This window comes from Pan troglodytes, chromosome 1, assembly GCF_028858775.2.
Source record: "Pan troglodytes isolate AG18354 chromosome 1, NHGRI_mPanTro3-v2.0_pri, whole genome shotgun sequence".
In the NCBI taxonomy this organism is placed as follows: Eukaryota; Metazoa; Chordata; class Mammalia; order Primates; family Hominidae; genus Pan; species Pan troglodytes.
The window spans coordinates 193,356,271-193,381,773 of NC_072398.2; the positions used below are offsets into that span (position 1 = coordinate 193,356,271).

Genomic DNA, 25,503 nt, shown 5'->3' on the forward strand with positions numbered 1-25,503 from the left:
TCCGGCCGCGTTCTGACGCCAAGATGAGCGGAGTTGTTGCGGGTTCTCTGGCTGCGTGGAATCCCCGGGGCGCGGGGAGGGGCAGGGGACAAAAGCAGAAGGTCTGCCCCAGGGTCCCGGGGACTTGTCCCTCCGCCAGCCCCGCGCTCGGCAGAGCGCCAGCTTCGGGCAAGGACGTGTGGACTCCCGGGCCGGCGCTCCAGTCCATTTTTTCTTGCGGATCCCTGGAAGGGGGGCCGGCTCGCGGGGGGGACTGCGAAGGGGGGGATTCCCTCCCTCGTGCTCGCAGAGGACTGGCCCCTCTCCGGGCTGGGAGCTCCGGCCGAGCGGAGGCGCGACGGAGAGCACCAGCGCAGGGCAGAGAGCCCGGAGCGACCGGCCAGAGTAGGGCATCCGCTTGGGTGCTGCGGAGAGCGAGGGCAGCTCCGAGCCGCCCCGGAGGACCGATGCGCCGGGTGGGGCGCTGGCCCCGAGGGCGTGAGCCGTCCGCAGATTGAGCAACTTGGGAACGGGCGGGCGGAGCGCAGGCGAGCCGGGCGCCCAGGACAGTCCCGCAGCGGGCGGGTGAGCGGGCCGCGCCCTCGCCCCTCCCGGGCCTGCCCCCGTCGCGACTGGCAGCACGAAGGTGAGTCCCCTCGTAGCTGCCCCATCCTTCTCCCCAGCGCCCCCTTCCCCGGGAGCTGGGGCGCGGCGGGCCCTCCCGTCGGGGCTGGTTCGAGCTGGGTGCGTGGGGGGAGACAGAAAGGAAGGGGAGTCTGATCGCTCTCCGGTCGGCGATCAGGACAGGGCACCTCCTGCACCCTTCCTGCAAGTCTGCCGCCCCCGTCGGCCCTCAATCCAGCAGGCAGCCTCTTCCCCTAGAACTCCCCTCCATCCCGCAGCCCCGGGTGATCGTCCTCACTCGCAGTCCTGAATTCCCCAAGTCCACCAGCCCTGTTTATACCCCGCCTCCAATCCAGAAGTTCTTGATCCTGGGGCTCATTGGCTCGGATTCCCCCAAGTCCCACGGTCTCTGGTGACCCCCACCCCAGTCCGCAGCCTGGGCCTGGGTTCGACGTGGCAGGCGGCATGCGCTGCGGCCCCCGGTGCGCAGCGAAGTGGCGCGGCTCCCTGGCCCTCGGGGTCTGGCGCTCAGGAACCGATGGTATCGCTTAGTTGGGGAGAGGTGGGGGCTATGTTCGCCCGGGACTCCCTGGAGGGCCGGGACAGACTTGGGGTGAGTGTGCTTGGGGGCAGGAGTTTTCTTGTGAAACTGGCCTCTCAGACGTGGACAGCTCTCTTGGCTCTTGAGGGCCAGCCAGGGGAACCTCAGGTCCGCGTCTCCCTCGGCACCTGTCGGGGCCTCTGCGGGATGGTGGGGGAGGGAAGAAGAATGTGCGCGCTTGCGGGGGTGATGGAGGGGTGAAGAAGCCATCCTCTGCTGCCCTTGCTTTTGGCGGGGGGGGCACGGCCCCAGCACCTGGCTTGGCTCCGACAGACAGGCTAATCCCGACAGGTCGGACAGGCACATACTTTGTCCCGCCCCCCGCCCGCAATTCTTCTGCCCCCGCCTGCCAGCCTGCTGGGCGGCCAAAACTCTCCAGCCTGTAGCCCGGCCCGGGGAGGGCTAATGCGAAATTATCTAGATAGTTTACATTTTTGGGTCTGTATCGGGCCCCTGATGGAGTACCACTTTATTCTGACGGTATTGCAGGCAAGAAGGTGAAAGTGATTCCAGCCCCCTTCCGGGGCTGAGTTCCTGCCCTCAGCTCCACCTCCAGCTGTGTCCCCCTCCCCAACCTGTATACTCCCCTCCGAGGCCCGTGTGGCCTCTCGCTTTGGTCTCCCTTCTCAGCTCTGCCTCTGCCACCAGCCCCGTCCGCACTTTGCAGGTCCACTCCCCAAGCTGGGTTGTGCCCCACACTCAGCAGCTCCCAGCGGGTTGCCCCGCCCTCCCCACACCCAGTCCTGGGTAGCAAACCTGAGGGCTGGTCCCTAACTGGGTCCGTAACCCCTGGGACACTTAACCACTCAGGGCCAGGTCTCTTCCCCTGTAAAATGGAAATAATTCTACCTTCCTCCTTCCATTGTGAGGAGTAAACGAAGACCTGGCACATGGCAGGTGGAGGGAGGCATCTAACAAGTGTGAATCCCTCACCCCCACAGTGGCAGAGAGAAATGCCCTTTCTTACCCCCACCAATAACCTGAGGCACTGCCAGCAGTCCCCATTCTATCTGTGTAGAGTGAGCCTCAAAAACATAAACTGCCAGTGCCATATAGCCCATGGCTCAAAGGAAATCAGACAGAGGACTCTAAAAGAAATGAGGCAGCCTGCTTAAAAGGGAGTCGTCAGCTCATATCTCCTCTCTCAGCCCTAGTCCATGCTGTCCGTGTCTGCAAGAGTGCCTGCCTGTGTGTGCGCATATGGGGGTCAGGGACTAGATGCAGGAATGTGGAGCCGCTGAGGCAGGGACCTGTGGCCCTCTGGGGCTTGGTGCTGCAGGGTTCCTAGTCCAAGACCTGTCCAGCATTTCAAATCAGATTTCATGTAAGATCCTGGATTTTCCACTCCTCTTTTAGAAAATCAGAAGATCTTTCAACAATCAGTCAGAGCTGAACGGCATATGCTCCCTTTAGATGGGGCATTTACCCTCCAGTTTACCCCCTCCACATCCAGCTTCAATCGTATATGTCATTTGTACCCCCTGGTATAGAGGAACTCTTAGCCCCTTTACAGGGTTGATTCTATATGTACCTTTTCAAAAAGTGCTTGCAACTCTTCCCATCCCAGAGGTGAGGGAGGCCAGTGTCACTTGCTTCAGTGAAATTTACATCTGGATCCTCCTTACGATTTTCCAGCTGAGATTGTGGTTTCCTGGTGATTCAGGTGGGAGTGGGCCAGAAGATCACCGCTGGCAAGGACTGGGTGAGTGTGGCAGGGGTCAGCTGAAAACTAGGACCTGGGAGGATTGAGAAGGAATTTAGAGGGAGAGGAGAGGGAGGAAAAAGAAGGGAGCTAATATTTGCTGAGCACTCACCCTCAATTGCCAGGCACCATGACAGGTCGGCACAAGGAATGCAGAGATGCATAGGGGACATTTTGTGCCCCAAAAAACCCCAGGGATATTGATCATGCAGTGAGTCCAAAGTCTTTCAGATCCAGGGTTAACACCAAGTTCGTCTAATGCAGTGTTTGTCAACTGTAAGGACTCATGGAACAGATCTACCAGGGATTCTCAGACCTTAGTTTGAGAAACGCTGCAATTAAAGGCAAATCCTATCACTCTGAGTGATCGCTTTGGTGTCGAGGCAATCAACCATAAAGATAAATGCAAATATGGAAATTGCATAACAGTACTCAGTATTAAGGTTAGTATCCAGATGATACAGAACATGTTCATATTGCCTTTTGAATGATTATTAGAATGTAGACACAAAGTGAAGCTTTGGTCATAACAAATACAGCAAATATTATTGAGTCATCACTGTGTGCCAGCACCATTCTAAGCAGTTTTGTGTATTAACTCATTTAAGTTATAAACAACAATAACCTTCATGCAGATAAGAAAACAGGCTCAGACCAGCTAAGCAAGGTAACACAGCTAATAAGTAGCGGAACCAATATTCAAATCCAGGCAGTCTGACTCTGAAGTTTATGCCCGTGACTATCATGCTGTACAGCCAGCCTCTGAGACTACAGACTTGGGCCAGAAGACCCCAGTTTGATAAACTCAACTGGACATCTATAATTTGTGGGTGAGAGAATTGTGTAGCGGGGGCTGGGGAGGATAGAAAGGCTTTGGTAAATCAGGCAGGGAGTACTGGAGGGGCGTGCAGGGGTTGGCAGCTGACAGGCATTTGGGGGTGGCTGGGGGCATCTCCTCTGGCTCGGGCCACAGCACCAGGTGGGATCCATCAGCCTCATGTAAACACTTCTCACAGGCAGCTTAACCACTTGAGTGTGTCTGGCCTTCAAAGCCAGCGGGAGAGGCCAAGGAGGGAGGTACTGAACTCCCTTAGGGGATAATGATTTATCTCCCGTGCAGGTGGGCTCTGCTGGGGCCTCCCTGACAGGCGAGGGGGTGGACTGGCACTGAAGAGCCTAGAGGGGAAAGGATTAGGACAGGGGGTGGGAGGGGCACCTCCACTCCAGCACCTCAGATTTCTCATTCCTGAGCCTGAACTCTCTGACTCTCAGCTAGCCTGTGACATAGTCATGCTTGTCCCCATTTTATAGATGTGAAACAGGTTCAGTGAGGCTACATGACTTGTTCAAAGGCATCTAGCCACTGGAGGGGAAGGTGATGGCTCCCTGGCATCTACAGAGACTCTGTGCTATTGGCCTGCATGCTCTGTTGTGGTGTGGGTGTGTGTGGGGGAGTGTGGGGTGTGCGTGGGCAGGCCGCTGCTGTGGAAGAACCTTGAGAGCATCAGAGCATGTGTGTGATCCCGTGACGGGGAAGCAGGGTTTTCATTCTCACTCCCAGGTTGGGCTCAGATGTCCAACTTCCCAGACACATCTGATCAGGGGAGGGACCGGCTCCCCTGCCCCCATCACCCCAGCCGGCCAGCGGGTCCAGAGACCTGGCTCTCGCTGGGCTGGGGGATTATCCCCATTCTCTGTGTCTCTGGCCAGGGCGGGCATTGCTGCCTCTTTTATCCTCTCACAAAGGCCAGGCCCGCCAGGCCTGCTGTGTCAGAGTTTCTGTGGCCGGGGGAAGCCTTACTTCCTTTTCTCCCGCCAAGCCCAGAGGGCCACGCAGAGTCTGCCAGCTTGCCGGGGGCCACTGCTCTAGCTCCAGGACAGGTGAAAGGCACATGGGTGACTCAGCCCCGGGAAGAAAAGGCTGAGGGGTCACTCATGCAAGGACAGAGAGAGAGAGAGCTCCTCTTCAAGAGACAGGATACTACTGCAGCATGAGGTCTGTAGGGTAGACTTAAGGAAGGACTTCCAGTTAGAGCTGGACAACATGAAGCAGGGGTGGGACCAGCTGGCTCCCGTTATTGAGAAATCATCAGTGATCCACAAGTTTGGTTTGAATGTCTGCCATATTCTGGCTACACAGGTTGCCGGCTCCGGTCCCAGGTTAGGGAATTCTGTAAGACAGGAAAAGGAGCAGATTTCTTCTAGAAAGGTGCTAGGTAGGTAACTTGTAATGTCCAAACATTTTGAGCTCCCAGTCTTCTGGGTAGGGCAGGAGGCATAAGTGGGAGTGTTCATGGTACTACAGAATTAACCCTTCTTTCTCCTTCCCTGACAGGTTGGTTTTTGGAGTAGTCCCTGCTGACGTGACAAAAAGATCTCTCATATGATATTCCGAGGTATCTTTGAGGAAGTCTGTCTTTGAGGACCTCCCTTTGAGCTGATGGAGAACTGGGCTCCCCACACCCTCTCTGTCCCCAGCTGAGATTATGGTGGATTTGGGCTACGGCCCAGGCCTGGGCCTCCTGCTGCTGACCCAGCCCCAGAGGTGTTAGCAAGAGCCGTGTGCTATCCACCCTCCCCGAGACCACCCCTCCGACCAGGGGCCTGGAGCTGGCGCGTGACTATGCGGCTTGGGCTGTGTGTGGTGGCCCTGGTTCTGAGCTGGACGCACCTCACCATCAGCAGCTGGGGGATCAAGGGGAAAAGGCAGAGGCGGAGTGAGTAATGGAGCATGGTGGGCCACAGCTGGCCTTGGGAATGGGAGGGGGCCACCCAGGAACTAGGGGTCTTCAGGAGTTTTATTCCATGATGACCCTTGCAGAGTTCCACTCTATCTATTATAGCTTTGTAGATCACTCAGTAGATGATCCTGTTTGTGGATTATTCAATTGGTGGATTAATTTGCTGAGATTACCCACTCTGTAGATGACTCACTTTGTCTGTTTTCCCCTTTGTAGACTCTGCTTTCTAGATTAACCCCTCTCTTGTGAGGATCTAGTTTGTGGATTATGCCTTTGTGGATTATGTGCTTTGACATAACACCAGCTTTGTGTGGTATCCATGGAGATGCTTCCCCAATCCCCCTGCCCTGGGGCTCCTTTTTTGGCTAAAGTGCAGCCATCAACCCTTTTGGGTTAGGAGCTCTGCACAACTTAGCACTGGGTAACAGGGCTTCCCCTGCCCAGATCATAGGGCAGGAACAGTGGAGTAGGGAGGGTCAGGAGACTGTCCACTGCTGTGGCTTTTAAACCATGCCTAGTGGGATTCAGGGAGCTACAGTGGCATCGAAGGGGAGACAAGCAGGCAGGGGTCTGGCCCGACCACGCTTCAAACCAGAGCAGTCTCACTTTTCCCTGCTTTTGGTAATGAGCATCCACATAAGAAGTCGTTGGAAGAGAGGGTTCTCATAGCTTAAAAAGAAAACCAAAATCCTATCATTGTACAGATGCTAAGAAAGGGGAAGAAACAGGTCTAAGGAGATACAGTTGATGTTGGAACCCAGGTCTCCCAATGCCTGTGGGCCCAGTCTTCTTGAAAGCCGAATTTGATGGAGGTCAAGGGTAATCTGTCCCTAGCCCCTTGATAGGCACTCCTCAGCCTCTGCTTAAGGTCTCCAGTGATGGGGCCCCAGTGCTGTAGGGGTGGCCACTGTGTGTGAGGGGCCCACACGAGGGAGATGGTGGGGGACTCCAGAGTCCCAAGTCCTCATCTGTCTTTTGACATCCCGCATGAGAAGATGCCACACCCACAGGCAGGAGATCTTCCTGAAGTCTAGCCCAGCTCCCTCTTGCTTCATGTTTCCCTGCAGACGGAGGCCCCCCAGTGAAGGCTGAAAAGCAGTGGGGTTTTGCTGGGGCTCCACGGGAGCAGCCAAGGCCAGGACTCAGCCCAGGGAGAGAAGCTCAGAGAATTGGTGAAGCTGAAAATCCCTGGCTTAACAAACAATTAGAGACAGTTAGGTTTAATCAGCAGCAAGGCCTTGATTTTCCTCCCTTCTCATCTGTTGTGGCCAGTATTTTGGACTCCATGGGCCAGATGCGGTTTAGCGGTTTATAATCAGTCTCCTCTATTTCCGAAATGAGAGAGAGAGAGAGAGAGAGAGAGAGAGAATGGGAGGAACCATTCACATTCATGCAATGTGTACATGTGCTTAACGCTGACCCTCACCCATGCAGAGCCTCATGCCTGGCTAAACCAGAGGTCACAGGACCTGAGTTCAAGTCTGTTGTATTAAAAAGGAAAGGAAGTACTAGACTTGGCATCAGAAAGGGCCTGGTCCTAGCGATGGCGAATCTCCTGCAGCAATTTTGACGTGCTTGCTCGCTTTTCATATGGCCACATCTAACAGCCGTGGCAGCACATGAGCCAGTTTTTATTACCAAGTGATGTGAGTAACAGACATCCTTGATGGTAAGAGGCAAGGGTGGGGAGAGGTGTGGAGACAGGCTCAGGGGTGCAGGGAGGGATGAAGGTTGTGCTGTTTGTCAATACTTGTTATGTAATAGCCATAGTCATCGCAATCAGGAAGCTGAAATGTAATGTATAGGAGGATAGTAAGGCTTACATGAGATAATAGGTATATATATATAGTTTTGTTTTGTTTTGTTTTGTTTTGAGATGGAGTCTTGCTCTGTCACCCAGGCTGGAGTGCTGTGGCACGATCTTGGCTTACTGCAACCTCCGCCTCCCGGGTTCAAGTGATTCTCCTGCCTCAGCCTCCCAAGTAGCTGGGATTACAGGCATGTGTCACCATGTCTGGCTAATTTTTGTATTTTTAGTAGAGACAAAGTTTTGTCATGTTGGCCAGGCTGGTCTTGAACTCTTGACCTCAGGTGATCCACCCACCTCAATAGATATATATTTTTAACACCTTTGTAAAACATCAAGTTCTGTGTAGACTCTGGGTGCAAATCATTGTTATATAAACAATGTGTAGACCATTTTGCCTTACTGATTCTGGGGGAGTAGGGAAGGGAAGAAGGAAGACCAAGACACCTGTGTGTGCCTGGCCTCTCGATAAGACAAGCGTGGAATGGCACTGGGTGGACCTCGGGGCAGGGGTAGGTGTGCTGTGTATGAGCCTCAGGGTTGTTGACTCTGGCTGACAGTCCTCGGCTGCAGGGTAGGAGGGCCACCAGAAGCCACTCAATCTAAATCTCATTCTGAGCTATTATACACTAGTTTTGAAGCCATGTCTGATTTCGGAGTCTGAGTGATGGTCTGCCTGCATGGAGCGAGAAAAGTTGAGCAAAGAACTTCTCTTTAGCTGTGAGTGGTGAAGTCCCCTTGAAGTTCCCCTCCTCCACTCATTGAGGACCCTGCCCCTCCCTGAACTCCTGTTCACTAAGCCCCTTGTCTTCTTGCTAGCCCTCACCCCTGATCTGGGGTCCCTGCACCTTCCTGAGCCCTCATTCCCACTCATCCCTCGCACTGAGTAATGCTCCTTCCTGAACCCCTTCTCCTCTCTGATTCTTGGGCCCCCTCTCTCAGTCCTGCCTCCCAGGAAGCCTTCATTCCTTCATTGAGCCCTGACTTCTCCAGAAGCCAGGAGCCCCCTTTGTGCCTCTTCTCACTGCCCCATCCTCCATCCGGAGCCTCTACCCCTGCTGCACTGACAGCCTTACAGTCCCTCATCCCTCACTGAATCCCCATTCCTTCCTTGGGTCATTCTGCAAATGTTCATTGAGATCCTGCAAGCTGGCCCTGATCGCAGAGATGAATCTCGAGGAGCCCGCAAGCGAGTGGGGGAAGACAGAATGTCAATCCAGTTCGGGAATGCTGCACAGGAGAAAACCCGAGGGCATGGACAGCCCCAGGGAGTTGGGAGGAGGCATAGAGTGTTCTTTTAGGAAGTGGGGTGCAGCTAGGAGTAGCTGGGGAAATGAATTATCAAGGGGGTTCTGGGGAGCCCTAGGATTTCCACTGGAGAAGCTGTGCTCATATCTTTTCTGTTGGAAAGAAGTGTTTTGCCGCTAAACAAGCCATCCAGAACCTACTGGGATTGAGCAAGGAAGCTGTCTGGGGCTGAGGGGAGGGTCCGGGGAGAAGATGCTGCAGGGTAGAGGTCGGGTTATTAAGCTCTTCTCACCTGCCAGGCTGAGGAGTTTGGACTTGGCCTGACTCCAGCTACAGTGGGTGAGGAGCCACTGAGGCTTTCATCAAGGAGCCCAGAGCCCAGCTGCATAGAGGGTGGGGGAGGTGGCTTGAGGCGGGAAGCAAACAGCCCAGGTAAAAAAAAAGTGAGGATCTAAACTAAGCTCATAGTTGAGCTGAAGAATTCTGGGTCTGCCTTGGCATGGTGGCTCACGCCTGTAATCCCAGCACTTTGGGAGGCTGAGGCGGGCGATCACCTGAGGTCAGGAGTTCAAGACCAGCCTGCCCAACATGGCGAAAGCTTGTCTCTACTAAAAATACAAAAATTAGCCAGGAGTGGTGATGTGCACCTGTAGTCCTGGCTACTTGGGAGGCTGAGGCAGGAGAATCGCTTGTACCTGGGAGGCGGAGGTTGCAGTGAACTGAGATTGTGCCACTACACTCCAGCTTGGGTGACAGAGCAAGACTCTGTTTCCAAAAAAAAAAGAATCCTGGGCCTACCAGCGGGACGTGCCCAGGGCTTGCTGAATGTGAAGGTCCCAGGAAGCCACAGGGATAGATCCACCTCCTGGGACAGCGTGTGGCCTGAGAGGGGCCCTGGCCTACTCACTTCCTCAGTCTCCTGGCTGAGGCCCCACTACCTATCCTCCTACCCTCGCCAACTGAACTCAGATCTCTCTTACCAAACCCATTTCCTCCAAGACTAGATTCCACCCCAAAACCAAGATTATCACTCTCTGGGTCATGGTGAGTTCTCTCCACCCACCACTGTCCCTAACCCATCCCACCTGAGTCCCTCATCCATGTTCCATCCTGGTCCCTCCACTGTAGTGAATTTTCATTAAGATCCATCCATACACCACCCCTCATCTCAAGCCTCTGTCTCATTCACCATATCCTCAACCTTATACCCTTGTGGAGCCTTATCCTTTACTGAGCTCCCATTCAGAAATGATGGGCTCTGCCTGCCAAAGCTCTTTCTAGTGAGAGAAAAAGACATGTTAGCAGATAATAACAATATAAGGTGATGTTCACCATGACAGATTCAAGTACTAGGGGTGTGGGAACACAGAGAAATACTCCATTGAGACTTTGCAGGGAGGTGAGATCAGGAAGACTTCCTGGAGGAGGTGACTTTAGTTCTGAGGCTTGAGGGAGTTGGTCAGGCTCAAGAGGAGGTGGAGAGTGTTCTGGGCAGAAGGACCAACTTGAACAAAAGCACACAGGTGTGAGATAGTGCGAATGTCCAGAGAAACACAAATGGTTTGATATTGCTTAGGAGTGGTGCTGAGGGGTAAGGTGGATGGGATGGGCCCACAAAAGCTTTTAAGGTCAGGCAAGGAGCTGGGTCTTAATTCTGTAGGTGATAGGGAGCTATTGATAGATAATAGGATGGGGTGTAAAACCATCAGATTTTTAGTTTAAGAAAGATTCCTGGGGATGAAGAAATTGGGAACTGGAAGAAGTGAAGCCCCTAGAGGGGAGGGGCAGTGATCCAGAAACATTCTTCAAGGGGTGTGGGGCTGAGCTGCCCTGGAGCAGTGCCTCATCATAGCCACAGCAACTTAAAAGGGCTTTGCGTAGGGTGAAGGAGACTAGAAGAGGGGGAATTGAGGGCACAGCCTTGCTCTGCCAGCTCATCGAAGTGGGCTGGAGAGCAGGGTGCTTGCGAGCTGAGGGAGGTAGGGTTGGGGGGGATGGTGGTTTGTGGGGAGGGCAGAGCTGGGGGTGCTGAAGAAGTCAGGAAGGAGGCTCCCTCCCCCACAAGCACCCCTCGCCCTCGCTGAGTCCACCCGGCCTCCTCAGCCAGGCTTACAGCCCTGCAAGGCCGCTTGCCCTGCACACCCCCCATAACAGGCAGCAGCAGGAGGGAAATTTCTTGCTTTTGTTCCTTCTTTTCTTTTAGAGAGAGGGTCTTGATCTCGCTATGTTGCCAAGGCTGGTCTCAAACTCCTGGGCTCAAGATATCCTCCTGCCTCAGCCTCCTGAGTAGCTGGGACTACAGCATGTGCCACTGTGCCCAGCTAGAGGAGAGCTTTCTAAACTACCAACCCAATGATGCCCTTCCATTGGTTGCTTTCTTCACCAAGAGAATATATAAAGCTCGACCAGACTTGGTGGCTCACGCCTGTAATCCCAGAACTTTGGGAAGCCGATGTGGGCAGATCACGAGGTCAGGAGTTTAAGACCAACCTGGCCAACATGGTGAAACCCCAACTCTACTAAAGATACAAAAAAATCAGCTGGGCGTGGTGGTGCATGCCTGTAATCCCAGCTACTCGGGAGGCTGAGGCAGGAGAATCGCTTGAACCCAGGAGGCGGAGGTTGCAGTGAGCCAAGATTGCGCCATTGCACTCCAGCCTGGCCAACAGGGTGAGACACCATTTCAAAAAAAAAAAAAAAGAGAGAGAGAGAGAATATATAAAGCTCTATGTTCTTTTTTTTTCCTTTTGAGGTGGGGTCTTGCTATGTTGCCCAAGCTGGTCTGCAACTCCTAGGCTCAAGGGATCCTGCCTCAGCCTCCCAAGTAGCTAGAATTACAGGCACGTGCTATATAAAGCCCTATTTTCCATGCCATGGTCGATCCAGGATATTCAGTGCCTCAGAGGCTTTTCACTGGCTGTTCCTTCTGTGTGGAACACCCTCCTCCCCTAGGCTTCTGGGTCAGGGAGTGCCCTCTGCCTCTCTACATCCAGATATGTAACCAGCCCTGCCTCCCTCGTCCCGGGTGGGCCTTTGTGGCTATACCTCCACGTTCCAGCTCCTAGTAGCCCTAAGCACCTGTGAGGTGTGCAGTAAATAGCTGTGAAATAAATGAGACTTGGTTTTCCTGCTCTGAATCATTATGCATTTCCCCCAAATATGAACCGTCTTCCTTGGACCCTTCCTTCAAGGGCACATTCTTAATGTCGAGCCCCCTCTCCTCTCCCCGCATCCCCTCACAGCCTCTCTGAGCTGAGAACATCCTGTGCTTCCTGTCCCCCTTGATAAACATCCCTTTCCTTATTGAACTGACCCTGCCTGTCACTGAGCCCCCATTCCTCTTCTGAGCCCCCAAACCCTCATGGAGCTCAGCTACCTGATCCCCTGGTCCCTCCTCCTAACCAAGGCCAGCTTCAGCATCTGAGCCCTGTGTCTTGATGCTCCCATTTCCTCGTGTCCTCGGGTCTCTACTCCATCAATGTCCCCCGCCTCTGAGTCTTGTAATCACATTCCCCATCCCTAGCCATGCTTTCCCCTTCTCTGTCTGTGATCTCTGATTTTCTCTGTCACCCTCCTGGCTTTATCTCCACTCCTTCCCTTCCACTCACTCCGAAGCCCACTGTGGTTTGGCTCTCATCTCCACCTCTCCACCAAAACTGCCCTTCTCAAGGTCACCTAATCAATGATCACTGAGAGTCAAGTCTTGTAGATTTGTTTCAGAGCTCACTGGCCTTGCCTCCTCCCAGCCCTGGTCCTTGAAGATCTCTCCCTTTTCAACCTTATTCCTGGCACCTCTGTCTCTCAGTCTCCTCCCAGCTATCCAAGGATCCTTCTCCACTTCTTTCCCAAGCCCCCCTTCCTCTTGCCTAGCTGTTGAATGCAGGTGTTGCCTGAGGCACCATCCAGGCTCTTCTGTTCCCACAGATCTAACTATCAGGTTCTTTTTTTTTTTGAGTCAGGGTCTTGCCCTGTCATCCAGGCTGGAAAGCAGTGGCTCAATCTTAGCTCACTGCAGCCTCGAAATCCTGGACTCAGTCAATCCTCCAGCCTCAGCTGGATTACAGGCACAAGCCACCATGCCAGCCAACAGCCAACTTCTTGAAAGAGGGGGCGCTATTTCCTCTCTCTACTTCCTGACCTTCCTTTCACTGCCGAACAACTGCCTCCTGCTGTCCACCCCACCACTCCACCGAAACTACACTTACCAGGTCGCCACCACCAGGTTGGGCTCACATGACATCTCAGAAGCAATTGTCGTGTTGATGCCTCCCTCTTCTGAGTGTACTCTTCTCTGCGCTCCCATGACACTGTATACTTCTCAGTGTCCCCTGCCTGTCTGTTGGCTCCTCCTCTGCCTCTGAGTGGACTAAAGACTTTTCCGTCCTTCTCTTCAATGTCCAGTTCCTCTTCTCACTCTCCAGACCCACTCTTCTTGCCACCTCATGGACTGGCATGCCTTTGATGACTGTTCGATGTTAAGAACTCCACCTCTTCTTAGCCAAGCATGGTGGCATGTGACCGTAGTTGTAGCTACTCAGGAGGCTGAAGCAGGAGGATCACCTGAGCCCAGGAGTTTGAGGCTTCAATGAGCTACGTTTGTGACACTGCAGTCTAGCCTGGGCAACACAGTGAGATCTCATCTCTTAAAAAAAAAAAAAAAAAAAACTCTTAAAAAAAAAAAAGAAAAAAGAAAAAAGAACTCAGCGTCTCAATCTCCAGCCAAAATAGTTCTCTTGAGTTCCAGACCCATGTGTTCAATTGCCTAATAGACATCATTCCCTGGATGTTCCACAGGAACCGCAAACTCAACATGTCTAATACTTAGCTACTCATCATTTTCCCGCCCGAACCCCCTCCTCCTCCTGTGGTCCCTCTCCCGGGGAAGGGCTGTTACACAAGCCCAGCATCTCGAGGTCACCTTGCCCCTGCCCCTCACCCCCTCTTGTTGAATGCATCGCCCTGTCTTGTTGACCCTGCCCCCTGACCATCTCACGTGTGTCTACTCCCTCCCCTCTCCTTGGCTCAGCCCAGCTCTCCTGGACTGGAGTTCTAGCCTGGGAGTCTTCCTGTCTCCACTCATGCCCTCGGAAAATCCATTCTCCACTCTACGGAGTGATCTTTCTAAAATAGAATCCTGACTGTGTCTCTTGTTGTAAACCTCCCACTGATTCCTTCTGACCTTCAGGATAGGGTGTGAATTCCTTCATCCAGGCTTAAGACCCTTCCTCATCCAGCCCCTGCTTCCCTCTCCAACTTCCCGCCTCATCACTCGCTCCAGGCTCCCACCATGCTGACCTGATTCCAGATTCCCTTCCCCGGGTGTGCCACATTTTCTCTGCGGTGCCATTGATGGCGCTGAAGAAAAATGCACACTGGGACTTGCTGCTAGTGGAATGGAAGGTGGGCAGCAGATCTGAAAGGACGCCTTTTGCAAACCTGTTCTTAAGACAGGTGATAATGAAGGAATAAATGAGTATGGCAGCATCGCTTGAGAGGGCTGCAAATGGGATGCCGGGATCACAGCCATTACTGAAACTAAGGCAGAAACCTAGAGGGCGCATTCATGTCAACAATGAATTAAATCAAAACAGTGAGTCATAGACAATTTAATATCTTTGAAGTGGAAGTGGTGCCTAAAATCTATAATGACTCGTGAATTTGTAACACAGCTGAATAAAGACCCAGAATAGAAAAATAATCCGAAGGACTCCCTCATAACTCCGCATTTGGAGTATTTTTGCTCATACAATGATTATACCAATAAGAACGATCGTGATTTTTATTTTTATCTTATATTATTATTATTATTATTATTATTATTATTATTTTGAGACAGAGTCTCGCTCATCACCTAGACTGGAGTGCAGAGGTGATCTTGGCTCACTGCAGCCTCTGCCTCCTGGGTTCAAGCGATTCTTATGCCTCAGCCTCCTGAGGAGCTGGTATTACAGGTGCATGCCACCACGGCCAGCTAATTTTTGTATTTTTAGTACAGGTGGAGTTTCACCATATTGGCCAGGCTGGTCTCGAACTCCTCACCTCAGCTTCCCAAAGTTCTGGGATTACAAGTGTGAGCCATCTTGGCCAGTCTATTATTATTTTTTGTAATAGAGACAGGGTCTCCCTATGTTGCCCAGGCTGGTCTTGAACTCCTGGGCTGCAGCGATCTGCCCGCCTCAGCCTCCCGAAGTGCTGGGATTACAGGCATGAGCCACCACACCCAACCCATAAATTTCATTTTCCAAAAATATATAGTCTAACCACACTTTTAGTTTCCATGCCACCTCATATTGTCCTACCCTGGGCTCCCTATACTTTGTCTGCTCTGCCTGAAACACATACTGGCTGAGAAATTTTGTTCAAGTAATTTACCTTTCCATTCCCTCATCTATAAAAATGTGCATAATAGGCCAAGAGGGGTGGCTCACGCCTGTAATCTCAGCACTTTGGGAGGCCCAGGCGGGTGGATCACCTGAGGTCCAGAGTTCGAGACCAGCCTGACCAACATGGTGAAACCCCATATCTACTAAAAATACAAAAAATTAGCCAGGCATGGTGGCAGGTGCCTGTAATCCCAGCTACTCGGGAGGCTGAGGCAGGAGAATTGCTTGAACCTGGGAGGCAGAGATTGCAGTGAGCCGAGATTGTGCCACTGCACTCCAGCCTGGGTGACTGAGTGAGACTGTCTCAAAAGAAAAAAAAAAAAGGATAATATATTTTAAAAAAATAACAATAGTACCTACCTCATTGGTTGTTGTAAGGATTAAATGAGTTAATACTTGTCAAGCACTGAGAACATTGCCTGCCACAGAGTAAGTGCTCAACATTTAGTAACACACTGCCGCCATTGTGGTTGTTACTGTGTTATTGTGATGGTTTGGTGTTTGTTATCATCTTCCTTCCTTCGGTTGCTCTCCTTCCTAACTCCTCCATGTTCTCCTGTTCTGAAACCAGGAATGATTCCTGCAGCATAGACTCACTCCAGCAGTTGTCCGGAGTGGACATCCTCATCTCCCCTTTTCAGGGAAGCACACGACATCCAGGATTTTGCCCAGCTTCCCAGACTGGGAATCTGGCTCTGGGTCCTGATGACTCTGAAGCCTGAGCTCTGGGTCCACTACCCTGCACCACCTCCCACCATCTCTATTCTGATTTTCCCAGCTCTCTGCCTTCTGCCTGTATCTGCAGCTCCTCTCTCCCTGGCTCTTTTGTTTGTTTGTTTTGTTTTGTCTTTTGAGACAGTCTTGCTCTGTCATCCAGGCTGGAGTGCAGTGGCATGATCTCAGCTCACTGCAGACTCTGCCTCCCAGGTTCAAGTGATTCTCCTGCCTCAGCCACCTGAGTAGCTGGGATTACAGGTGCCCACCACCACATCCAGCTAATTTTGTGTATCTTTAGTACAGATGGGGTTTTGCCATGTCAGCCAGGCTGGTCTTGAACTCCTGACCTCAGGTGATCCACCCATCTCAGCCTCCCAAAGTGCTGGGATTCTAGGCCTGAGCTACTGCACCCGGCCGCTGCCTGGCTCTTGTTGCCCTTCTTGATCAAGTTCAAGTTCCTTAGCATGATACAAAGACAGGATACCTTACCTTTCACCACTCCACTCCCATTCCCATCTCCACTCCATGTAACTACTTTCCTTCCTCTCCTTCCCTCTCAACTCGCTTCTCTTGCCATGGGCTTCTTTTCATGTCTGGCCCCACAGCTCACCCACGCCCCAGGCCGAACATCTGGGAATCACCCCAGGCTCCTCCCCATGCCTCTTTCCTCTCTGCCTGTTAGCCACGATGGCCTACTGGTTGCATTTCCTAAGCATCTCTCAAATCTGTCTTTTTTCCCTCTATCCCTGTGGAACATAATTTTGAGACTTTCTCACTTTTCTCACCTGGATGATCTAGTCAGCTTCCTCCCAAACAGTTCTTCCATCTCTGGTCTCCACCCTGGCTACCAGAGAAAATTTCCCAACATGTAAATTGGGCCAGGTCTCATCCCTGCTTAATATGTTCTAATGGTTCCCTGATGTCTAAACAGTCTGAGAAGGTCCCGAAACAAGTGTTCTGTGGCCAAAATGCTTGGGAAATGCAGTTCACTCTGTCCCCTCCTCAGAGAGTCACTGTGCACAGGAGAGTAATAAAGCTTCCATTAGGCCTGCAGTAAAGAAATCTGTTTAGATTTGTTTGACCCACTGGTTCCTGGACTTACATGACACAGTAGCCTTTCTCCACATTCTCCTATTCATAGTTGGGGGAATCAAGTTGTAAGGAATACTTTTTGGGAAATGCCATCTGGCAGGCTCCAGTTCAAGTTCCTTAGCATGATATAAAGATAGAAAACCTTATCTTTCACCACTCCCCTCCCATTCCCATCTCCACCCCAAGTTATCTGCAATTCCGCCTTTCCCTAGTTTTACACCTCTGTGGTCCTGCTCCCTGAGTGCCCTTAATTCTACTTCCTAAAGGACAAATCTGTACAAATTATCTAAGACTTGTCCCCACTGACACCTCCTTTGTGGCTTGTTTCCCTCCTTCTTTTGGGTCCACTATTGCTTGGCCTTGTGGCTGTCAGCATTCACCTATTTGTGGGTCTGTCTGCTCCACTGAAAGATCAGTTCCTCTACAGAGTGGCTTATATGCCTCTGTCCCCAGGGCTCACACTGCGCAAGGTCCATGGAAGGGCCTCCATGAGGATTAAACAAGTAAGTGAGATCAAAGATCTTAGACTCAATGCTGGGATGGAAAACCATGAAGCCTCAAAAGATGGTTCTCTTTTTTTTTTTTTTTTTTTTTTTTTGAGAGAGAGTCTTGCTCTGTCATCCAGGCTGGAGTGCAATGGCACAATCTCAGCTCACTGCAAACTCCGCCTCCCAGGTTCAAACGATTATTCTCCTGTCTCAGCCTCTCAAGTAGCTGGGATTACAGGCATGCACCACCATGCCTGGCTAATTTTTGTAATTTTAGTAGAGACGGGGTTTCACCATGTTGGCCAAGCTGGTCTCAAACTCCTGACCTCAGGTGATCCGCCCGCCTTGGCCTCCCAAAGTGCTAGGATTACAGGCGTGAGTCACCGCGCCCGACTTCAAAGGATGGTTCTGAGCCAGGGTTTCTCAACCTCAGTGTCATTAACATTTTGGACCAAATGATTCTTTGCTGTGCCCGATGCATTGTAGGATGATTAGCAGCATCCCTGGTCTCTACCCACTTGATGCCACTAACAACCCCTTTCCCCAGGTGTGATCATCAAAAAGGTTTCTAGGCATTGTCAAATGTCCCCTGGGGAGCAAAATCATCCCTGGTTGAGACCCCTGTTCTAGGCATAGATTATTCCAATTGTCTTTGTGTTTCTGGGTAGGTGGTCCTTTTCTATTTCACTGTTTATCCCTCTTGCCCTTAAAACTTTCTCAGAAATTTAAGAAACCCTCCTTCTATACCTAAGGCTGACTGTTTTGTGCTCTGGGGAGAGTGGATAAATTCCAGGAAGGCTGCAGCTTGGGTTGCTTCTCTGGGGATGGTGGAGCCAGCCTAGAGAGTGAACTCGTGTCGTGTCTGGAGCTAGGGAGGCACAGGGGTCAGCATCTGTGCTAGCTCTCTGGAGAAAAGCTACTGGGAAAGTGTATAAAGTAGCCTTGCAGAGAGCTGCCAGCCTGGCCGGTGCTTTCTGAGAAGCATATTCCTTCTGTGGAAGGAAACATCGATCTATTCACTTCCCATCCTTGTCAGAATCTGGATAGGTGAGGTTCTCTCCACAGCTGCCTTCTCATGCCTGCTCCACCTTTGCAGTCAGTGCCGAGGGGAGCCAGGCCTGTGCCAAAGGCTGTGAGCTCTGCTCTGAAGTCAACGGCTGCCTCAAGTGCTCACCCAAGCTGTTCATCCTGCTGGAGAGGAACGACATCCGCCAGGTGGGCGTCTGCTTGCCGTCCTGCCCACCTGGATACTTCGACGCCCGCAACCCCGACATGAACAAGTGCATCAGTGAGTGTGGGCAGGGCTGTCGGGGGCAGGGGGCACTAGAAGCTCTGGACTGGGGGAGAGTGCTTTGAACCATTGGTGGCTGGCAAGAGGAGCAGAGGGGGCTCTGAGGAGAGGAGATGAGGCTCCGATTCAAGTATCCAGCCGCACACTTCCACCTTGGTGTGTAAATATCAGAACCCTGTCTCCTCCCTTCGCACCTGCCCCTACCTGTATTCCCAGAGGTCACCCTCCATGTCCCAACCTGTCACCCAAGCCACAGCCCTGAGTGCCAACCTCTCCCACCCCATCCATCCAATCACCAAAGCCTGCCTGTCATCTCCTGTCTGTCCACACTGCCACTGTCCTCCCCAGGCTCCCAGCACCTTGCTCCGGGATCATTGCAATAGCCTGTTCATCTGTCCTCCAGCCTTCATCTGGTTCCCTGAAACCCATCTTCTGCACTGCAGCCAGAAAGACGCTTCTGAGACACACACCCTACCCCATCACACTTCTGAGACACACAACCTATCTCATCACACTTCTGAGACACAGAACCTATCCCTATCCCATCACATTTCTGAGACATACAACCTATCCCATCACACTTCTGCTTAAAAGCCACTGCTAGCTCCACATGGGCTGCAGGGGAATCCAAGCCCAGGCAGCCTGCTCTTCCACTCTCTTCTCTCCCTGGTCTTCTGACTCCTCATTTCCACAACAGCTACAGCTCCACATGCTCCAAGGCACACGCTGCCATATCTCCATCCTTTCTCTGTAGATGTAGCTGTGATGTGCTGGGGGACACGTGTGAACACACTCGGGGGACAATGCCAGTGCCCCCACCACTTGTTCAGTGCCTTGCCATTTAGAATGCATTTGCAGGTCTCATATCAGTTGAGCCTCACAACAACACTGGGAGGGAGACAGAACACAATCGATGGTGCCCTTTTCAGGGCTGACAACATTCAGGCCCGGAGGGTAAATGACTGGTCCAAGACTAGACTGGGTTCTGAGCTCAACTCTGCTACTTCTTCATTGTGTGACCTTGAGCACGTCTCAACCCCTCAATGTCTCATCTTTAAGAGTTTTTACCCCCTAGGGTTGTTGTGAGACATGCATGTAAAGCCCTTAGTGTCTGGCACTCAATGAATGGTAGCTGCTATTGTTCTTATTTTTGTTCTTATTTGACTGGCAACCAAACCCAGGAATCAGAGCACCAGGGAGGGAAGGAAGGAAGGAAGGAGAGAGGTGAGGCTGAGATAAGCCTGGAGGATGGTGGGAGTTTGTGAGGACAGAGGTGGGACCCTGGGAGCTACCCTCTTGGTCCTCATGGTCCTTAAAGTCGGGAGCTCCTGGCTACACCAGCTCCTAGGAAACTGGCAGCATGGGCTTCAGGTGGCAGAGCCTGGGAGGAAGTCAGCCCCGCCTGCACTCTGGGAAGGAGAGATTGTGAAAGACCCTGCCTGCTTCCAACCAAGCCCTGGAAGACCCACCCTGCCCCCATTCCCCCAGAGGAGAGAACTGGCAGCAGGGAATCAGGGAGGGACCCAGGAGTCCTACCAAGGTTGTTGCTGGAACTCAGCCTTGCAGAGGCAGAGGAATTTGCCCTGGGATGGCTTCCCCCTCCTCCATGCTGATTCTTTCTGCCAGGCAGGAGGAGAACCACAGTTTGGGACATTGCAGATGCCCAGCAATGAGGGAAGAAGAGATCATGCAGCCACTCTCTGGGGGGCCATTCTGTCCCTCAGTTCAACTCTGTTTAGGGTGGCCCTCTGGATGCTGTGAGATTCTGAAACACTCCTGTCCCACCCCCACCAAGCCCAGAGGGCCCCACCCTCCGCCTCTGAAACTGCTCTCTTGAGCCTCACCTTGGGCTGCAGGGACTGAGACTGGGTTCATGATCGAGTTGGCTGATGGTGGCAAGAGTCCCAGCCAGCCTTCAGGAGCAACCGCTTCAGCTTCTTCTTCCCTGGCCTGCCACTGCCCTTCCTTTCCCTTTCCTCCCAAGATTCCTCTGCAGTAACTGCAGCTCTAGGCCAGGGTCCTGCCCTCCATGTAGGTGTGTGTGGACGGAAGGGAGGGTATTGGGGCTGGGTATGAGGGGAAACATTCTCACCAGGCTGAGCCAGAAGCCCCCAATCTGTCCTCTCCTCAGAATGCAAGATCGAGCACTGTGAGGCCTGCTTCAGCCATAACTTCTGCACCAAGTGTAAGGAGGGCTTGTACCTGCACAAGGGCCGCTGCTATCCAGCTTGTCCCGAGGGCTCCTCAGCTGCCAATGGCACCATGGAGTGCAGTAGTCCTGGTAAGCCATGGCAGGCACTGTGGGCAGAGGGTCCAGGACCCCAGAAGGAGGGGCCGGGTAAGGGTCTGGCCAGAGAGCGGGTGGGCTGGGGCACTGTGCAGGGAGAGCTTACCCTACCACTCCTTTCTGAGTCTCCAAGGGCTTTTCTGCCCTCTGGACTAAAGATACCTGCAGCCTCAGGTCCAGGCAGAAGGAAGGTGGGAGATGCTCCCCTGGGCTATTCTGGGCCAGAAGAGGAGACATGATCCCCTCCTCCTTGTCCTTCTCTCCCTTCCCTTCTCTTCCTGCCAGCGCAATGTGAAATGAGCGAGTGGTCTCCGTGGGGGCCCTGCTCCAAGAAGAAGAAGCTCTGTGGTTTCCGGAGGGGCTCCGAGGAGCGGACACGCAGGGTGCTACATGCCCCTGTGGGGGACCATGCTGCCTGCTCTGACACCAAGGAGACCCGGAGGTGCACAGTGAGGAGAGTGCCGTGTCCTGAGGGTGAGCTGCAGCCTCTGCCTCCTTGGGGTCGGGGCTCAGGCACCAGCCATGACAGGTCCTGCCACCTCTGCTTCCTGCCCACGGCTCAGGAAGAAGCTTCAGGGCAAGGCCAGATGGGGCACCCACAACTCAAGACCTCATGCTGTCCAATCCAGATGCCATGTCCTGGCAGAGAACAGGGCCTCAGAACTCTGCATAGTGGAAGCTGGAAGCTTCTGTGGTCAACATCCTTCCGGTTCCCCCATTTCTTCTGAGCTAGTGGATGTTCATACTAGAAGGCCCCTCGGAGGCCGGATGGGTGGGTGAAAAGGGGCACTAAGACCCAGAGAGGTGTAGTGATTCCACCAAAGTCACACAGCCTGCAGTTGGCAAGGGGGTGGCTGCTGCTCTTGCCTGGCCCCAGAGGTGGCTGGTGGCGGATAGGGGATGGGGGCAGTCCTGCCTGTTCTGAGAGTTGCACTGAATACCTGGGAAGTGCTCTTGGTCCATTGGGATCCAAGGTCTGAGGAACCCATGAGGAAGAGGATGATGTCTTGTGTGCCTTGAGGGTTGGGGAGTGAAAGGGCTCTTGGGCTGCCTCCCAGTACTCAAGCCTCGGGGTCCTCTGAAGTGGCTGCTGTCAGAGGAGGTCACGATGACCCAACTACCTAGAGGCAGCATCTCCAGCCTCCTCCCTGCCTCCCCCTTCCGGCTTCCTCACACTCCCCTCCTAGGGCCTGTGGCCATGCCCAGGGCCTCCCTGCACATCCTTTGTTGATTCTTCCTGCTGTTTGGTTGTTTCAGGGCAGAAGAGGAGGAAGGCAGGCCAGGGCCGGCGGGAGAATGCCAACAGGAACCTGGCCAGGAAGGAGAGCAAGGAGGCGGGTGCTGGCTCTCGAAGACGCAAGGGGCAGCAACAGCAACAGCAGCAAGGGACAGTGGGGCCACTCACATCTGCAGGGCCCGCCTAGGGACACTGTCCAGCCTCCAGGCCCATGCAGAAAGAGTTCAGTGCTACTCTGTGTGATTCAAGCTTTCGTGAACTGGAACGTCGGGGGCAAAGCATACACACACACTCCAATCCATCCATGCATACATAGACACAAGACACACACGCTCAAACCCCTGTCCACATATACAACCATACATACTTGCACATGTGTGTTCATGTACACACACAGACACAGACACCACACACACACACATACACACACACACACACACACACACACACACACACACACGAGGCCACCAGAAGACACTTCCATCCCTCGGGCCCAGCAGTACACACTTGGTTTCCAGAGCTCCCAGTGGACATGTCAGAGACAACACTTCCCAGCATCTGAGACCAAACTGCAGAGGGGAGCCTTCTGGAGAAGCTGCTGGGATCGGACCAGCCACTGTGGCAGATGGGAGCCAAGCCTGAGGACTGCTGGTGACCTGGGAAGAAACCTTCTTCCCACCCTGTTCAGCACTCCCAGCTGTGTGACTTTATCGTTGGAGAGTATTGTTACCCTTCCAGGATACATATCAGGGTTAACCTGACTTTGAAAACTGCTTAAAGGTTTATTTCAAATTAAAACAAAAAAATCAACGACAGCAGTAGACACAGGCACCACATTCCTTTGCAGTGTGTGAGGGTTTGGTGAGGTATGCGTAGGAGCAAGAAGGGACAGGGAATTTCAAGAGACCCCAAATAGCCTGCTCAGTAGAGGGTCATGCAGACAAGGAAGAAAACTTAGGGGCTGCTCTGATGGTGGTAAACAGGCTGTCTATATCCTTGTTACTCAGAGCATGGCCCGGCAGCAGTGTTGTCACAGGGCAGCTTGTTAGGAATGAGAATCTCAGGTCTCATTCCAGACCTGAGCCAGAGTCTAAATTTTAAGATTCCTGATGATTGGCATGTTATCCAAATGTGAGAAGTGCTGCTGTAATTCCCCTTAAAGGATGGGAGAAAGGGCCCCGGCCATCTTGCAGCAGGAGGGATTCTGGTCAGCTATAAAGGAGGACTTTCCATCTGGGAGAGGCAGAATCTATATACTGAAGGGCTAGTGGCACTGCCAGGGGAAGGGAGTGCGTAGGCTTCCAGTGATGGTTGGGGACAATCCTGCCCAAAGGCAGGGCAGTGGATGGAATAACTCCTTGTGGCATTCTGAAGTGTGTGCCAGGCTCTGGACTAGGTGCTAGGTTTCCAGGGAGGAGCCAAACACGGGCCTTGCTCTTGTGGAGCTTAGAGGTTGGTGGGGAAGAAGATAGGCATGCACCAAGGAATCGTACAAACACATATATAACTACAAAAGGATGGTGCCAAGGGCAGGCGACCACTGGCATCTATGCTTAGCTATGAAAGTGAATAAAACAGAATAAAAATAAAATACTTTCTCTCAGGGAGGTGTCTCAGAGGATGTGATATTTGAGCCTAACTCTGAAGGATGGGTAGAAGGATTTAAGACAGACTGCTGCTGTCCAATAGAAATATGTGAGCCACATATTTAATTTAACATTTTTGGGCCAGGCGCGGTGGCTCATGCCTGTAACCCTAGCACTTTGGGAGGCTGAGGTGGGCAGATCACGAGGTCAGGAGTTCAAGACCAGCCTGACCAACGTGGTGAAACCCCGTCTCTACTAAAAATACAAAAATCAGCCGGGTGTGGTGGTGTGCACCTGTAATCCCAGCTACTCGGAGGCTGAGGCAGGAGAATCACTTGAACCTGGGAGGTGGAGGTTGCAGTGAGCCGAGATCACACCACTGCACTCCAGCCTGGGCAAAAGAGTGAGACTCTCAAAAAAAAAAAAAAAAAAAAAATGCCAGGCAGGGTGGCTCACGCCTGTAATCCCAACACTTTGGGAGGCAAAGACAGGAGGATCACTTGAGCCCAGGAGTTTGAGACCAGCCTGGTGTGCAAAACAAAATTAAGTAATAAAAAAAGAAAATGTTTTTCTAGTAGCCACAGTATAAAAAGGAATGAGGTGAAATTAATTTTAATTACATCTGTTATTTAACCATATATATGCAAAGTATTATCTTTTTTTTTTCCTCATAGAGATGAGGTCTCACTATGTTGCCCAGTCTGGTCTTGAACCCCTGGGCTGAAGCGATCCTCTTGCCTCGGCTTCCCAAAGTGCTGGGATTATAGGCATGAGCCACTGCTTCTGGCCCCAAAGTATTATCTTTTTAACATGCAATCAAGGTAAAAAAATTATTAGTGAGATCTTTTACATTTTTAAAACTAAGTGTTCAATGTTCCATGTGTATTTTTACACTCACAGCATATCTTAATTTGGATGCTAAATTTTCAGCAGAAATACCTGATCTGTAATTACATGGCATAAAAACTAAAGTTGAAAAAGAAGATACACACACCCAAGTTGTTTTGAGAATACTTACCAGTTTTTCTGTAACTGAATGATGTATGTTTTTAAATTTTAAATTTAGCCAATTAAAATTAAATAACATTAGCGATTCAGTTCTTCAGTTGCACTAGCCATATTTCAAGTGCTCAATAACCACATGTGGCGAGCGGCTACCATGTTGGACAGCACAGTTCTACAGACATGCATATGCAATTGTCCTATGACAGAAAATAGTTTGGCCAAGGAACTGAAAGAAAGCCAGTATAGCTGGAAGGTCTCGAGGGCAAATGAGTTCAGATGATTCTAGAAAGATTGCCTGGAGTTGGCCCTTTATTCTCAGAGCCAAAGGAGGCTACTGAAGGGTTTTAAGCAGTAGGCCAAAACAAGCAGATTTGCATTTTGCAAAGATCATTTTGTCTGTAGCTTGAAAGACAGATTAGGGAGGGGTTGCTTAGGAGGCTGTTGCTGTCATCTAGGTGAGAGATGTTGGAGATTTGAACTAGGGTGGTGGCAGTGGAAATGGAGAGAAGTGAGCAAAATCAAAAGGTATTTGGGGCATAAAGTTGACAGAGTTTGGTGATGCATTGGATGTGGAAGAGGGGAGAGACGGGGAGGAGTTATCAAGGATGAAATCTCTTTTTCTGACTCAAACACCCAGACAGATGACAGTGCTGTGTTCTGAAGTGGGAAACCTGCGAGGAAGACCAGTTTGGGAGAAGAAGGAAGAACATAAATC

The 25,503-nt window shown here is 52.1% G+C and overlaps 1 protein-coding gene across 1 annotated transcript; it reads left to right on the forward strand.

The window, feature by feature from the left end:
• Positions 1-298: 298 nt before the first annotated feature.
• On the forward strand, positions 299-23,802 carry RSPO1 (R-spondin 1). Its single transcript, XM_001169700.6, has 7 exons — positions 299-625; positions 2,840-2,906; positions 5,242-5,623; positions 18,479-18,670; positions 20,805-20,954; positions 21,246-21,434; positions 22,218-23,802. The coding sequence occupies exons 3-7, from the start codon at positions 5,530-5,532 to the stop codon at positions 22,382-22,384; spliced, it is 792 nt and encodes a 263-aa protein (XP_001169700.2). The 5' UTR covers positions 299-625; positions 2,840-2,906; positions 5,242-5,529; the 3' UTR covers positions 22,385-23,802.
• Positions 23,803-25,503: the final 1,701 nt, after the last annotated feature.

Coding starts and splice junctions, on each gene's coding strand:
- RSPO1 (XM_001169700.6), top strand. CDS start 5,530: ATGCGGCTTGGGCTGTGTGTGGTGGCCCTGGTTCTGAGCTGGACGCAC. Junction 18,671..20,804: donor CGACATGAACAAGTGCATCA/GTGAGTGTGGGC, acceptor TCCTCTCCTCAG/AATGCAAGATCGAGCACTGT. Junction 20,955..21,245: donor CATGGAGTGCAGTAGTCCTG/GTAAGCCATGGC, acceptor TCTTCCTGCCAG/CGCAATGTGAAATGAGCGAG.